The 14,371-nt window shown below is 34.6% G+C and overlaps 1 protein-coding gene across 1 annotated transcript; it reads right to left on the bottom strand.

The window, feature by feature from the left end:
- Window positions 1–1,834: 1,834 nt before the first annotated feature.
- Window positions 1,835–13,846, bottom strand: LOC108762955 (uncharacterized). The gene is made up of 4 exons (XM_018510228.1): window positions 13,533–13,846; window positions 3,433–3,512; window positions 3,204–3,345; window positions 1,835–2,189 (listed from the first exon to the last, which is right to left on the bottom strand). Exons 1-4 carry the CDS (start codon window positions 13,539–13,541, stop codon window positions 2,091–2,093), a joined length of 330 nt encoding a protein of 109 aa, XP_018365730.1. The 5' UTR covers window positions 13,542–13,846; the 3' UTR covers window positions 1,835–2,090.
- Window positions 13,847–14,371: the final 525 nt, after the last annotated feature.

The raw sequence follows: 14,371 nt of genomic DNA, 5'->3' as shown, positions 1-14,371 counted from the left end.
ATGGGAAAAATGTATAGCTAGCGGTGGGCAATACTTCGAATAAAATATTTTTTATCATTTTCATGCAATAAACGTGTATTTTCTATTAAAAAATTCCGGTTTCATATTTACATACCTGGTATAAAGAGATTATAATTTCAAGGTTTAAATAAACAAACCGATATGTAGTCTTTATCCGACATATCTATATCTTCTGATACTACAGTCGCTGTAGTATATTCCTTTCCTTAATGCTTTTTAGTACACTCTCCCGTTTCACACTTTTCCTACCTAGCGTCTTATTCTCTCTTGTTAGTCATTTTCGGTGTACAACTTTCAGATTAAATTTCTCTTATCTAAAAAACTGAGTTTCTTTTAACAAGATAGCTCAAGACGCCGTTTTCGGATAATTTGATATTTAAAAAATTTTGCGATGAATTACAACCAATTCTTCAGTTTGAAATTTAGTCTTTTTAATTGTTGAACGTTATTTTGATTACAATAAACTCCGAGCTATAATCCCAAGCAGAGCAACAAGTCACGATAACATCAAAATGGCATTAAAATAAATCGGAAATGATTGAAAAATGACTTTTAATGATCATTTTGGAGTCATTTTGATATCGTATTGACTTGTTATTCTGTTTGGATGCTTTTAGCTACTTTCGCTTGATTCTACTTTAAGACATCCGTTGACGACTACAATAGCAATTTAATAATATATTTCTTTGGAATTTATTGTTCTTAATGTTATAATCAAAGCAACGATATTAATTAATACCGTTTGAATTTTAAAATTTGTATATTGTTAACATTGAGAATGACCTGATTAAGGTCAAAACGTATATTCTAATAAATTTTCTGTTTGTTATTTAATAATATAGTATCAAGACCTTGCTTGGCTCTCTATTTTAGCCTTATTCTTATTATAACAATTGTTTTTTTTTAAATTAATGCATTGATAAGTTACAATATCTTAAACTCAATCTCCACAAGTTTGAAGAGCATATAAAAATTCATGAAATATTACAAATAGTTTTCTATCTCTCTGATTAACGTTTAATCTAATACACAAAAAAAATGATAAAAATAATATACCTAATGACAGTTGTTAATAGCGCAATAATGTGGTAAGGCATCGCAGGCTTCACTTCTTCAAAAAGATTCACAACTTTCACAGCAATAAATATATCGATGATGTGATCGAAGTTTATTAGCTGTTGTGCAATGCAAATAATACACGTTTAGCAACTGCTGCACCCAAAGCATAATATAATAAACCTCCTTTTTTTTATCAAGTATGTACATATACTTTATTTGAAATATAATCGAAACATAATGTAGAACAACATATATATATATATATGTATAATTATCGTTTTACATCTCTTTATGTACAGTAACACTATTGTGGCCGATCATTATTATGCACGTCTCATGTATGGATGTGCATATAAGTTTTATAGGCTTTAATTAACTATACTGACTTCGATCCTTCCAGCGCGAGAATTAAATGTTCGCGGAATAACAATCGTGAGGACAGTTTAAAATTTAATGACGCTTGTAATTTAATAATCTCGCACAATTTTCAAATTATTAATAAATATACACTGGAGCGAGCTGAAGTATACTACACCGGGTAAAAGAGCAAGATTAAGTGACAACTGGTGTAAACTCCTTGCCTACTTCTCGTAAAATCGAATTAGAACGTCCAATACTATTTATTGAAGTGTTTATCTTTCTACGCCACATTTAAGAATATAACGAGATGCTTGAAGGGTTGACGCGAAGGAGATCGTAATTATTTCGCGTGCGTACAATTACTTTTCTACAAGATCAAGACGGTAAATTGATATTTTTCTGTTGTGCGATTCAAATGTTTATTATTGAAAAGTCAGAGTGCTAACAAATATGCGTGCACGCATGTACTTTATTATCGCTGCCAAAATTGCGAGAAAATGAAGTAGAAGAGAAGAGGCGATATCAGGGAAAACACGGGTAGAGAATCAAGCCAGATAATACAATAAACGATAATCGAACGGACGAGTAATATCTCAGAAAAGTTCGTCAGTCATCTCTGCGAATCGCGTCGACATAATTTAGTAATCGAATCAATAGTCATCCAAATACACATCCTTCGTCTCATCTATTCGCATCCTGCCCTTGCGCGCGTGGACAGAGTTGGAAGGGTGTACCTCATTGTAGGAAGGCTAAAATGAAGGAAAAGCCCATCAATTAATTTCATTTAAATTAATGCGTATTGATTAATCAAAATTAATCAAAATTAATCAAAATTAATCAAAATTAATTCGTTTTTGCTTTAGTTTTGATCAATTTAATTATTATTTTTATTTTATTATACACCTCTTGAAGGTATTACTCTTATTAAAATTTATTAAAATTTATAAGGTAAATGGAAAATTCAAATCGTGAATAAATTTCAATAGAAAAACAAAAGCGAAAGAGAGATATGTATAACTACCCTGATAGCAAAACGCGAAGATTGATTTTGAATAGGGCTTGCTATCAATTTTTGATTGCAAAAAGACAACAAATTGTATACAGAATTTATATTATCTGACATGATCAGCAAATTGCTGTCAGAAATATGATAAAGCCTGCTAGACATGCTATGCCAGCAGATTGGTAGCAGAAACCGAACAAAGTCCTGCATAATCTGATGGCAAATTGAGAGCAGATTGAGAGTAGAACCTGATTCGAGCAATTCTGCTCGATTTCTGCCATCAATCTACTGGCATAGCCTGTCAGCAGGCTTTATCGATAAATCCATAGCTAAATGCGGACACAGATGGCTATGGTTTTGTCCTTTTGGCCCCAAATTGCTAACATTTTGCTATCAGGGGGTAGTTATTTGATTTTATAATTTATTCCTTTTTTAAATCCTTTTTGGGATTTAATCCTTTTTAATCTTTAATCTTTAGATATTAATAAGTTAGACTTTTTTAATATCCAGCAAACTTTAATTCTCCCGCTAAATTTTTATAAAAAAATTTTGAAATATTGAACTAGTTATATCTTTGTATCTTATTTAGAAATAGGTATCATAAAATGAGAAGAAATCGGTCTAGTTTGATCAAAACGGAAAGAAGTTAAATTAAATTCCTCTTCTTTCACCTTCTCTCTTTGTCTTTTTCTCTCTCTATTTCTCTCTCATTTATTGTATTGTAATTTTGTTAGTCCGAATAGCGAAAGCTTTTACTTACGTCGTCGAGAATCGCGATCAAGAATTTCATCCTGGGGAGTCTGCAATCTCCATCTTCGCAGTTTAAAGAGCGCATGACTGGCAAGGGTGTCAGGCGCTTCCTCGCCTGTGAACCTCGACATGCCGGGTTATAGGGTTCTTGTCTGCAACAGCAATCTCATTTATATCCACGATTCCATTTTTCTTACTGATACGAGGAAAAGAAAGAAGTCTATGAATACGACACTTACTCGCAATCCACTGCGCCGACCCAGGATTGATAATAGCACAAGAGAATGGCGAAGATAATTAAGGACCGCTGCACAAACGTCTGCAAAGAAATTAAGATTACCTATGAATCTCGGCGTAACGCGCAAAAATTATGGAATTATTGTAACAGGGAAACACTTGCAGTTCCATTCTGTTTCGAATCTTTTAAATCCTTTCGTTTATTAATAAACTCCCAAGTTATTAATTACCCCCTTAAAAGATCAGAGTGTTTGCGTCAGTACGTAAGGATAATCAAGAATGTCGAAGGAAGAATGATTCGTGCAAAGTTATCGACAAAATTTTAATGAGCTCGTAATGAGTTTGCAGCGTAAAGTACGGCAATCAGTGCTAAGCCGATTTAGATCGACGCAGCCAAATTGACATCGGTGAATAGTTCTTCTTGAAAGCAAAACGGATCGTCCGCTGATGAAATATAATCGATTTCACAGGACGTAAAAAAGTATCCTTACAAGAAAGCAAAAAGTAGGACTCGTCTTAACGAATAACGATAGAAAGGTCACTTCATTTGGTGGAACTTCATGACAGAACGGCGGATAGCAACCGTTCTTTCTGGCGATCTGGTGCGAAATCGATATTCGCGCAGCTATTTATTTGTCGATATGGCGAAAACGACACAATAAATACGGCCATTCATGTCGGCCAATTTGCAGCATCGTGTTATATTTCTCTCGGAGAATCTCTCGTTGTGTGATGGCCGCAAAGGTTTGCCCACGCTTTCTGGACTTTACTCGATTTTCCGCTCGCGACTGTGCCGACAAAGGGAAAAGGTCGGGGAGCGAAGTTGTCAGATAAATTTTGGAGGCGTATGCCACCCTGTGTTCCACATTTCGTGTACAAAGCTAGTCTAATTTTGAATTTCGTTTATCCAATTCCAACGTAAATCGGTCTAATATTTGCGGAATATCATATATTCAACGATATCGCGTTCAGTTACATTTAGCGCTAAACAGCGCCGATGGCGAGCGTTTTGCCCGCGTTACGTAATAGAGCAACCGATGGACTCTGTTCATTGCGTAAAGTTTGTGATCAGATCAGAAAATTATTTGATTGCAACTTAGCTTTAGGCGACGATGTAATCTATATTTATACAAGTTGTGACTTCGGATCTCTTTTATAACGAAGAGCTCTCGGATCTCTCTTGCAACAGAATCCTTATCACGAAGTATTTATAGATATTAAATAAGCTTTAAACAATCTCTGAATTCCTATTAAGAAAATCCGATTAGAAAAATTCAGTGTAATTGTAAAAATTCGTGAAACAACATTGCAGATATGTTAATTTAAGCTGAACCTCAGCCTCACAAATTATATGAAAGAAAACTTTCAAAATTTGTCTTAAAAAACTGAGCAAACAAAATCCTCACATTGGAAGTGTATAAAAAAATTTTTTTTAATAATATAAATTATTATTTTATTATAGATTTTTTAAATTTTATCAAGAAAGCTTTGTCAGCTAATGATACTCAGAGAGAAAAATATAACAGTGAATTCTATAATAAAAAAAAGGATGCAACGGGACAAGTCTTTTTTTGCACAAGAATGTTTTACCGCTTTTATTTTAATACATCGTCTTTTCCGTGGTTGGTCGAATCCCCGTTATTGTCGGTCTTCGGTGTGATTGAACGAAGTTGAACGCACGTAGCACACATGTCGTAAAGAGTCGTCTCGTAAGAGCATTTTTAGAATACAAAAATGAATTTTCTTCGTTCCTGGGGAACCTTTTAAAAGATTATTTCTTGATACTTGTTTGTAATCGATCAATGAATAAATAGGTCTCGCGAGTAGCACGTATTAATTTTACTCTTTTTCTCTTTCTTCTTTTCTCCCTCTATCTCATGAACTTCTGCTAATCTTACAATGGATTATCTCGAGCGCGAACTTTTTCTCTTCGCTATGAATCGACGTACATTTATACAACACGCGAAACTACTTCCTTTCCTGTGTTAATTTAGAAAAATGATTTTTCAGTACACAGTAAAAAGATTTTGATAATTAAACTTTGCGTATATATTTTTTAAATTGCTTAATAGTAAACGTGAAGAAACGCACATTTCATAATTCTGCACATTCAACAAATAAATGCTCGACAAATACAAAGCAGAAAAGAATAAAGGTTAACGTCTCCGTTAGAATGTTTCCTTGTCGAAGAAATCCGTTGATAAACTCATTCGAAACCGTATGCGAATATGCAATCAGATACTGACAAACGGTAATTAAATCATTTCCAATTGCGTACTTCAGAAATTTTAGACTTTCTTCTCTTATTTTGCTGTAACATATTTTAATTTCATTATTGATATTCGTTTCTCTTCCTCTGTTTCGTATTTTCAGATCAGCTGCTCTATCAGTCAGCTCTTTTCACGCAATTTTATAGTACTCCTTTTCAGAGAAATACAATTATCTGAGCAAAGTAAAAGAGAATCCAGCAATTACACAAAGTATGCTTCAGCTGTGGAATTATATATAAGACGCGATAACAGAAAATGTCAAGCTTTATTAAGAAAGTGTAAGGAATTGTTTCTAATGCAGCCGAACTTTCTTCCCTCTAAAATTACAATTATCTAGTAAAGTAACTTTGATTAAACACACGTTACATCTAACTCTGATCGGTCATCATTCAAGCTGATTGTAATCGATGAATAGTATTTTACATATATCTCTTTGCTTCGTATAGAAGGGTGATAAGAAACATAATTGGAAAACCCCCCGCTTGATTATTATTACGCGAGAAGTTTCATTGTATAATAACAGTTTAGCACGAACGATATTCTGATAACCGAGATAATCGTTTAATAATAATGATGCCTCCAGGTATGTTCCCTCGAACGCCCTTTACCGCTTAAGACAATAAAAATACTACGCGACAAAGAAGATATTAAATCTTCACACAAAAAGATTCTTGATAAGTTGAAGAGAGCTGCGATAGAACAGCAGATGCAGATAACGTTATTTATTTTTTGTTTTTTTCAGCGAGGCTTTTTTTATTTTTTATTTTTTTAAATTCCTTATCTATTGACTGAAATATTTCTAATAATCACTGTTGAATGAAAATCGACTGAAAAATATTCAACATAAATAAGCGAAGATCATATTCGGTTAAAACAGATTTTGATGCCTATAATAATATTTTCATGTATATTTAATAATATTTATAACGATTTTTTTGCTGACGTACTCTTGGTAAATTGTAAAAATTTTTCAGTAATCTGTTCTTATGCTTATCTTATTATTATTAAATAAGTGGGGAATATGGTGTCTAAAAACGACCTTCTTTCATGTTTAATAATTTGACCTACGTATGTAGGTATGAATGTGTGGGAATATCATTTGATATTCGCGTATTAATACAAAATTTATCAAAGAATTCACTCTCTGAGTGAGAGTAGACAGTACCGACAATGGGGCACACACGATAATAATGTCGCACACAACCGATTTTAGTTAATTAGCGGCCATCGTAATTGCGGAAATTATGCAAATGGATTGCTACGCGTTTAATAAGATTCGGTTTCCGTAACTCGAAAATTGATTCGATTACACGTGAACATCGAAGATCATCTTTTCACTTAAGAAAATCGCAATTTCCAATAAAAAATTATAATAAATGTTAATTAAATACATTATTTTTTATTATATCATAATATAAAAATCATTAACTTTACAAAACAAATTTAGAGAAAGTGTATAAATCATAGTTAATTAATTTTGATGAAGTTCTACCGTCTGTATTATCTTGAATATATTCGAATGATTCTCTCAAAGCGAAATACGGATTGCGGATAGTCTAGTTGTGTCAAAAACAAGTATCATAAATGTATCGTTAACTCAATTAGAAAACGACGTTTGTCATGGGATAACATGGTCTGTAAGAACGCCGCATTATTAAGTCCTTCGAATAAAGTCACGTAAACGAAGATAAACGTGAACTAACGCGATATAATCACGATATTTGCGATACTTCTGCCTTGAGGATCATATTCATTATTAAACAACATGTCGTGCGTGGACAACCTTAATTCGCATCCGTCTTCGTTTGAGATGGCACGATGCCGACCACTCATCCTTATTAATCTGGTTACACAGGACGTGATCTCATTTTTGAAAACAGCGCAGACTTAATTCTCCGCAGTCTTGTTTAGCTTGTTAGCGAAATATTTTGCTGCCACACAGGATTATCTACGTGGGATGATCTCGTCAGATTTGGAATATTTGTCCTTTGTCAAAAGGTCACAATGGACACGTGGTACATGGATATCTTTCAATCACTGACGAATAATTTAATGTTCGTTATTCGTCCAAGCGACAATTACAATTATCGAATGGGCGAAATACGATCGTAAACTAGTAATGATTTCGACAATATAATCATTGTACGAAAGCAGGCGTTTATTTAGGTTTAAGTTTCAACGATACTGTTATCAATTTGTAAAAAAATATAATAATGCATATTCGCTAAAATTGCAACTTTCTTTTGCTATTAATTTTCCTTTCCTTCGTATATTTTCCTAGTTATAGTATCAAATAATAAATTGTTACGCCTATCGCGCCTGACTCGCTTTTTGTATTATATTTATTTGTATTATATTTGTAGTATATTTTAAAAAATTGTTACAAAATCAAACTTGTAAAACCGCAAAAAGAAGTGACCTAAATATAAAAGATATTGTTAATAATTAACATTATTATGTTTTCCATCTCATCGCATCATATTAATAATATGGCACGATAATTTCGAAATGAGCAGCACTTAAAAAAGCTTAATATAAATTCGGTCCTATACGAATTCATTAAGCTATCATTTAATTAAGTACCATCGAAAGTCAATCTGATTAGGTACACCGTAAACAGTAACATATAGAACAATTTGCATGCAGGACTCAAATGAATTGTAAACAATAATGCATATATTTGGAAACGAATAATTCGATAAATAATCAAATATGACATTAAGATAGATCAAATATTGTCGTCATATTTAGAGATTTTAAGAGAATTTATTTAAACACGTTTAAATTTTGCATTCGCATTTAAATTTTACATTCTACAGAGGGACAAAAATTTCTCTTTGATATTTAGTCTTATTATTATAGTTAATTTACAACCCAAATTTTACTTACATTTTATCATGATATAATCTTAAGAAAACTTGATCCTTTTTTTTCTTTAATGACATCCCAGAATATGCTGATAATCAATTTACGATTTTTCATTCACAAATGAAAACTAAAAATACAACCATAAAAAATTAATTTTTTTTACGGCTGCATTTTTTATATAACCGAAGTTTTTTTCTCCGAAGTCTGCAGACTTCAATATCGGATAGATATGTGCACAGGGAGTTGTTTTTTACGCGCACGATATATTCACCCCCTTATTATTTCTTTGTGGCGATATCAATTACCAAGGTCGACAGATCGTACGAATACTCGTTATTTCCGAGGGAACCTTATCCATTGTTTGTGCATGCTAATGATGGTGGGGTCACACGCGCTCTGCAAAAGTGGATTTATAAAGCAAAACGTTGCGTATGTGGAAATTGATACAATTTCATACGGTTTTCAGGGTTACTCGCGGTATTAAATGCCAACGTTTCACGTGGGGGTTACGTCAAGAAGGTTTTCCGCGCCGCATAAGTTCAATTATATTTTTCTCTTCGCGATGCGATCTCAGCCAATATTGTTTCGCTTTGTAGCGTAATTTACGAGGCCATTATGCTCATCTTCCGTCGTCACGGTGGTTTATTTCCCGCAGAGCTCCAGAGAAATAAATTTTTCTCCCGTATTTCGTTTCCGAAAACAACATTTCCTTTCTTAAGTGAATTTAATCGTTTCTCAGACGTTTGCGCTCACGTAAATAGTAACGAATTGGTTTTTTTTCTTTTTTTTTTTTGGTACGCTTGGTAACTTATAATTGCGCTTATAAGTGCGGACTTTACTTACGTGACGTATCGCAAATTATTTTGCAACGATTATTGTTGAAAGAAGAAACCGCGGGTTAAAATTTATCGCGTAATATCCCAGATAGCAAGATATCTACTTGACGTAATTAATTGATCATTCTTAACGAATCTGACGTCCTATCATCGTAAAAGTGATGTATATTTGTCACAGCCACATAACGTCATATTAACCAACATCAAAAATACAGCATTATTTTCGTATTATTATCGGCATAAATGAATGATATTATTAATTGATCACTATAAATAACGTTACCAATATATCGTCGATTAATCCTTTATCTGACGTCAATAAGTATGACGGTGTAAATATGTTATAAATAAATGACGTCATTAATTGGTAAAAAAGATAACGTCATTATTATATCTTAAATAGATCACATGACGTCAATAATTCAAAACGACTAACTATCGACGTCAAAATGACTATAATTTGCTATCTGTGATAAATCCGCCTCCAACGAAGAGATTTTAGAAATCCTTCGAAATTTAAAAACAATTTTATGCTGAAAACAAAAGAATGTGAGAGACTAGAGAAGCAGAGATTGCAGTTAGCTTTTTCTAAGAACTTTAATGCAAAATTTTAAAAAGTTTGCACAAACGACCTCCATTTTATTTAAAATTGTCAAAGCATCGATTTTTAAGATACTATTCGGTATCATATACGTCCTGCACATTCACTATAAAATATTGAAAATTCAATCAACCCTATCTTGAATCCACCTTCGTATTTGCTACGACATTTGCGGAAGTGAAAAAAGAAGAGAATGAAAGGAATTCTCTATTCGAATTCTCAACTTTTGCATAAAAGTACGCTTTCATCTGACATCTTACGTCACCTAATGTGTATAAAAGAGACAGAGGGCAAAGAGACCTGGAAATAGTAAGTACAGCAAGTACAAAGCGCGTTACTGCATCCACGATTCATAAATACTTTACAATTATTCGACGTTCTCTTAAAAAAATAGAAATAAAAATGGGACATCATCGCAGTTTTTTCTCGATGATTTCATGCTGATAAACGATCCCCTAATTTAATTCAGCCAAGTAATCATAAGGCAGATTCGTTCAATCGCGGTTTTATTAGCGAGTTAACGATACGCATTAGCGTAGGCGTTATCGAGGGAGGAGAAAAACGAGCAAGCATGAGACGCGAATAAAGAAAAAGATGTTGAAAAAAAATAAGATCGAGCAGAGAGAGAGAGAGAGAGAGAGAAATGTTAGAATCGGAAGTGAGGTAGGATAGTGAAACCCCCCCACACAGGAAGAGGGTGCACGCGAGAAGAACGAGAGGGTCCAGCGGACTGCTCGCTCGTGGATATGGGATGTTCTGGCGTCTCTCCGTCTGGTGGCACACAAAAAGCGTCTTCGTACGCTTCTTTCAATGCTCCCCTCCTGCTCTGTCACGAATTGTCACCAATTGTCACCGAGTCATCCATCGATTCGTTTTTTCCCGTTTTATCATCACGACGCGATCAAAATTTCATGGTGACGGGAAATTCCCATTCCTCACGATCCTTCATTCATTAATTACCACGAGATATATCTCTCTTTTTCTATCCTTCGGCATTGTTTCGCTCCACCCTGATAAAGGGTTTGCCCGTGAATTCTTCAACAATTCCTGTAGATACGAATTATCTGCACCGAATCTTATACATGTGATGTGGCGATAATATCAGAAATAAGAGGTAAGAAAGAATGATATTTACTGAAATGTCCACTCGCTTCGGTCGAAAGAAATTGTTTCCTCTCAAATGTCGGTCAACCGGATCGTCAAAATGTTTTTCTAAAAAAATCTTTTCGAGTTTTTTGTTTCTGTCTCAACCAGAATAGAGTCAAGTATTATTACTTCACGCCAAATCGTAAAATTGATCCATTTTTGTTTATTGCGTCTACATCATTAGATGTTTTATCGTTTTAATTTAGTTTACTGTTTGATTTGTACCGATAATAACACACGCAATAGAGACATTCTACGATTAATAGATTAACATGAAGGTGCTTAAGAAATTATTATCCTAGAAGAAAAAAAACTTAACTTGGTGAAGAGAGTATCGTCGGAAATTTAATGTTAAATGAAAACACTTATCACAAAATCACGAAATCGCCGTTTCGTTCACGGTCACCATATACATATGTATCTAACTGGCAACGAATAAAGAAACTTTATGCATTCTCTGGCGACTACTAGGACCAGACGTAATGTCTCCAGCATCCGCAACAGTTACATTTGCCCTTTGATATGCGTACGCGGTTCGTTAGTTCTACTTGACAATACACATACAGTATATCCAACTCGCAAAACTAACTTACAATTCTGATACGTGACCAAGAAACGCGAACGAGATTTTCATGATAAAAGTAGATTTTCTCTTGCAAAATGCTTGGAAAGCGTGACGTATGACTAATTCTCGATAATACTATAAATATAAAGTTAATTTAGCAAATAATTATTTACGACTCCATTGAATATTTTTATTAATAAATTAATATAATCTTATCTATCTTATCTATCTTATACATATTAATATATATTATTAATATAATTTAATAGTTGATATATATGATGCAACTTTTTAAGATGATATTTTTTAAAGATGCCTCAAACGTTTTAATTATAAATAATACATTTGTTATATTATTTTATATCATAAATTTTAAAGTGTAGCGTTTTTTCTAAAATGCTATATACTACATTTCTAATTGAGCAATAATTCGTCATTTTTTATTCAGTTTAACATGTTCACGACAGTGAAACATGACATTTCGCATACTATAGTACACATTGCTACAACGACGATGATATGTCAAACTTGTAGCCTATTCGACAAACTGTTGCTGTGAACGCGATGACGCATATTGTCAGAAGTCTGACTCAATCAATATCCATTTTATGTCAGTTTTTACTTTTGACATGACTCAATTCGCAAAAGTGTTGTAAACCCCATGACAGAACCGTTTTAATGTAACTCTTTCGATCATAAACGCGATGCAAAGAAATATCCAAGCAAATATATTTATGCAAAGAATAGATTTGTTTCAATCTGAGATTCTGCAGTACTTCTATCATCCTCAAAATTTATTATTTGTAAATATCAGTTTGTTAAATGTTGAAAGAGAAAGAAATATTTCAACATTTTCAACACATCCTCGTGGATACGAACGTGAATAGGTGGAACAGGTAGATGGGACACGAACCTTGTGCGTCATCGCGGGAATAGAAATTAGTTTGAAAATCTCACGTCTAAATTGTTATTGAGGAAGCTTTTTTCTTTCTCTACTTTTCTTCTTGTTACTGCGAAAATAATTTGGAACGGCATCGATATATTCACCATCGAGTGGTGGCTCGATAGCACTAATTCAGAAATTGTGCGAAAACACATACATCTCACGCGAATGTACATTACGGTGCATCAGCGGAACGAGATGTACTTTTCCGTCCTCGGTTTCAATTGCTATCTCGCTGCGGATACGAAACTAAAACTCGAAAACGTATCCCGAGCGCCGTATATTCCGCGTCTGGTCCACAACGCGATCAACGACTGTAGGTAATCTTCTATAAACAAGCCGCTTCCCGAACTTCTCTCTACCAAGCTTTTTATAACTTTTTAATACCGATACCTTTACACAACCCGGCGTTACTAAATCGCGAGTGTTTTAACAAATTGCTCTGTAATCTTATTTATTAAATTTAAAACGGAAAGCTGTCTAAAAAAAATAGAGAGCACAAGAACGTCGCACTTTTTTGCGTCGCCGGAAAATTTTTCCCGTCTGCGAAACATTCACTTTTTATTCTCTAATCCACGAAAATTACTCTCAATTGTCAAAATAAATTGCCACGATTACGAGAATAAATTTTTCCTCGCTTTGTTATGCTGTTAGTAAAAGAAGAAAAAAAAGAAATATATATCGTTTACGTTTAAACACTCGACTCAGCCGGTTTTTGTGTCTCTACAAATTTTCATCTTTACAGAGAAAAAAATGAGATGTGAAACGCGATTAAAAAAAGAAACAGAAGGAAAGACGAAGAGAAAGAAAGCGCGCTCTACTCGTAGAGTATACATTAGTCAATGACTTTAATTATTCATGAACGATACTCACGACCGTCATCTTGCTGATGAAGGAACCTTTCCCTTTGTTGTCTCTAGCTGTGTAATCACGGTAGCACTGGTCCGGTTCCGTCTGTCTTCGGGGGCCCGCGTTTAGTTTTCTCTTCCTCTTCTTCACAAGTCGCGGATCTCGTTACGAATGACGACTATCGTCAGGCGATCAGTGGACCGTGTAGTAGGGATGATTCTCGTCGTATGGTGGTTAGTAGCAGGGGGTACGTTTTGGTACCGTGAAACAGCCAGAAGAGATCAGAAAGAGCTCTGAGAGTTTCGAGGTCAGAGGGCGAATGATTGGTGGTACTCGCGCGGGCTACATTTATACCGCGGGCTCGCTCTCTCTTTCTCTCTCTCTTTATCTCTCTAGCACTCTCTCATCCCTCTCGCCTCTTTCCCACCCTCTACTCTCTCCTATCCCCCCGTTCTTCGTGGAGCCCGCGAAAGAGCGAGAGCGGATCGGCTCTCTCTGGTGGGCGCCACGTATCCACCACCACCGTCACCGATGGATGTACGCATTCCTCCTCTGCTCGTCCTCCTGCTTGTCTACATGAGGGTGCGTATTCTGGCACCGTATCCTTTTACGTCACTATCATTATCGCGGTCTCCACCCAAAAGGTATAAAAGGATAAAGAGCGAGAGGAGGGGAGAGAAGGGATTGAATTTTGTTCGTGCAAAACTGAAATGAAAAGTCGCGACTGAGAGATAGAGACGTCATTGTTGCAGCTGCAAGAGTGGACGCACACGCTTCGGATACAAATGGCTCATAAATTACATTCTCACAAAAGTGCAAGGGGATTTTCATTATTGTAGCATGAAGGGTGACCATAAGGGTGG

This window comes from Trachymyrmex cornetzi, unplaced genomic scaffold, assembly GCF_001594075.2.
Source record: "Trachymyrmex cornetzi isolate Tcor2-1 unplaced genomic scaffold, Tcor1.1 scaffold326, whole genome shotgun sequence".
Lineage (NCBI taxonomy): Eukaryota > Metazoa > Arthropoda > Insecta > Hymenoptera > Formicidae > Trachymyrmex > Trachymyrmex cornetzi.
The sequence above is the reverse complement of the archived record's forward strand: the minus strand, read 5'-3'. Positions and strand labels throughout refer to the sequence as shown.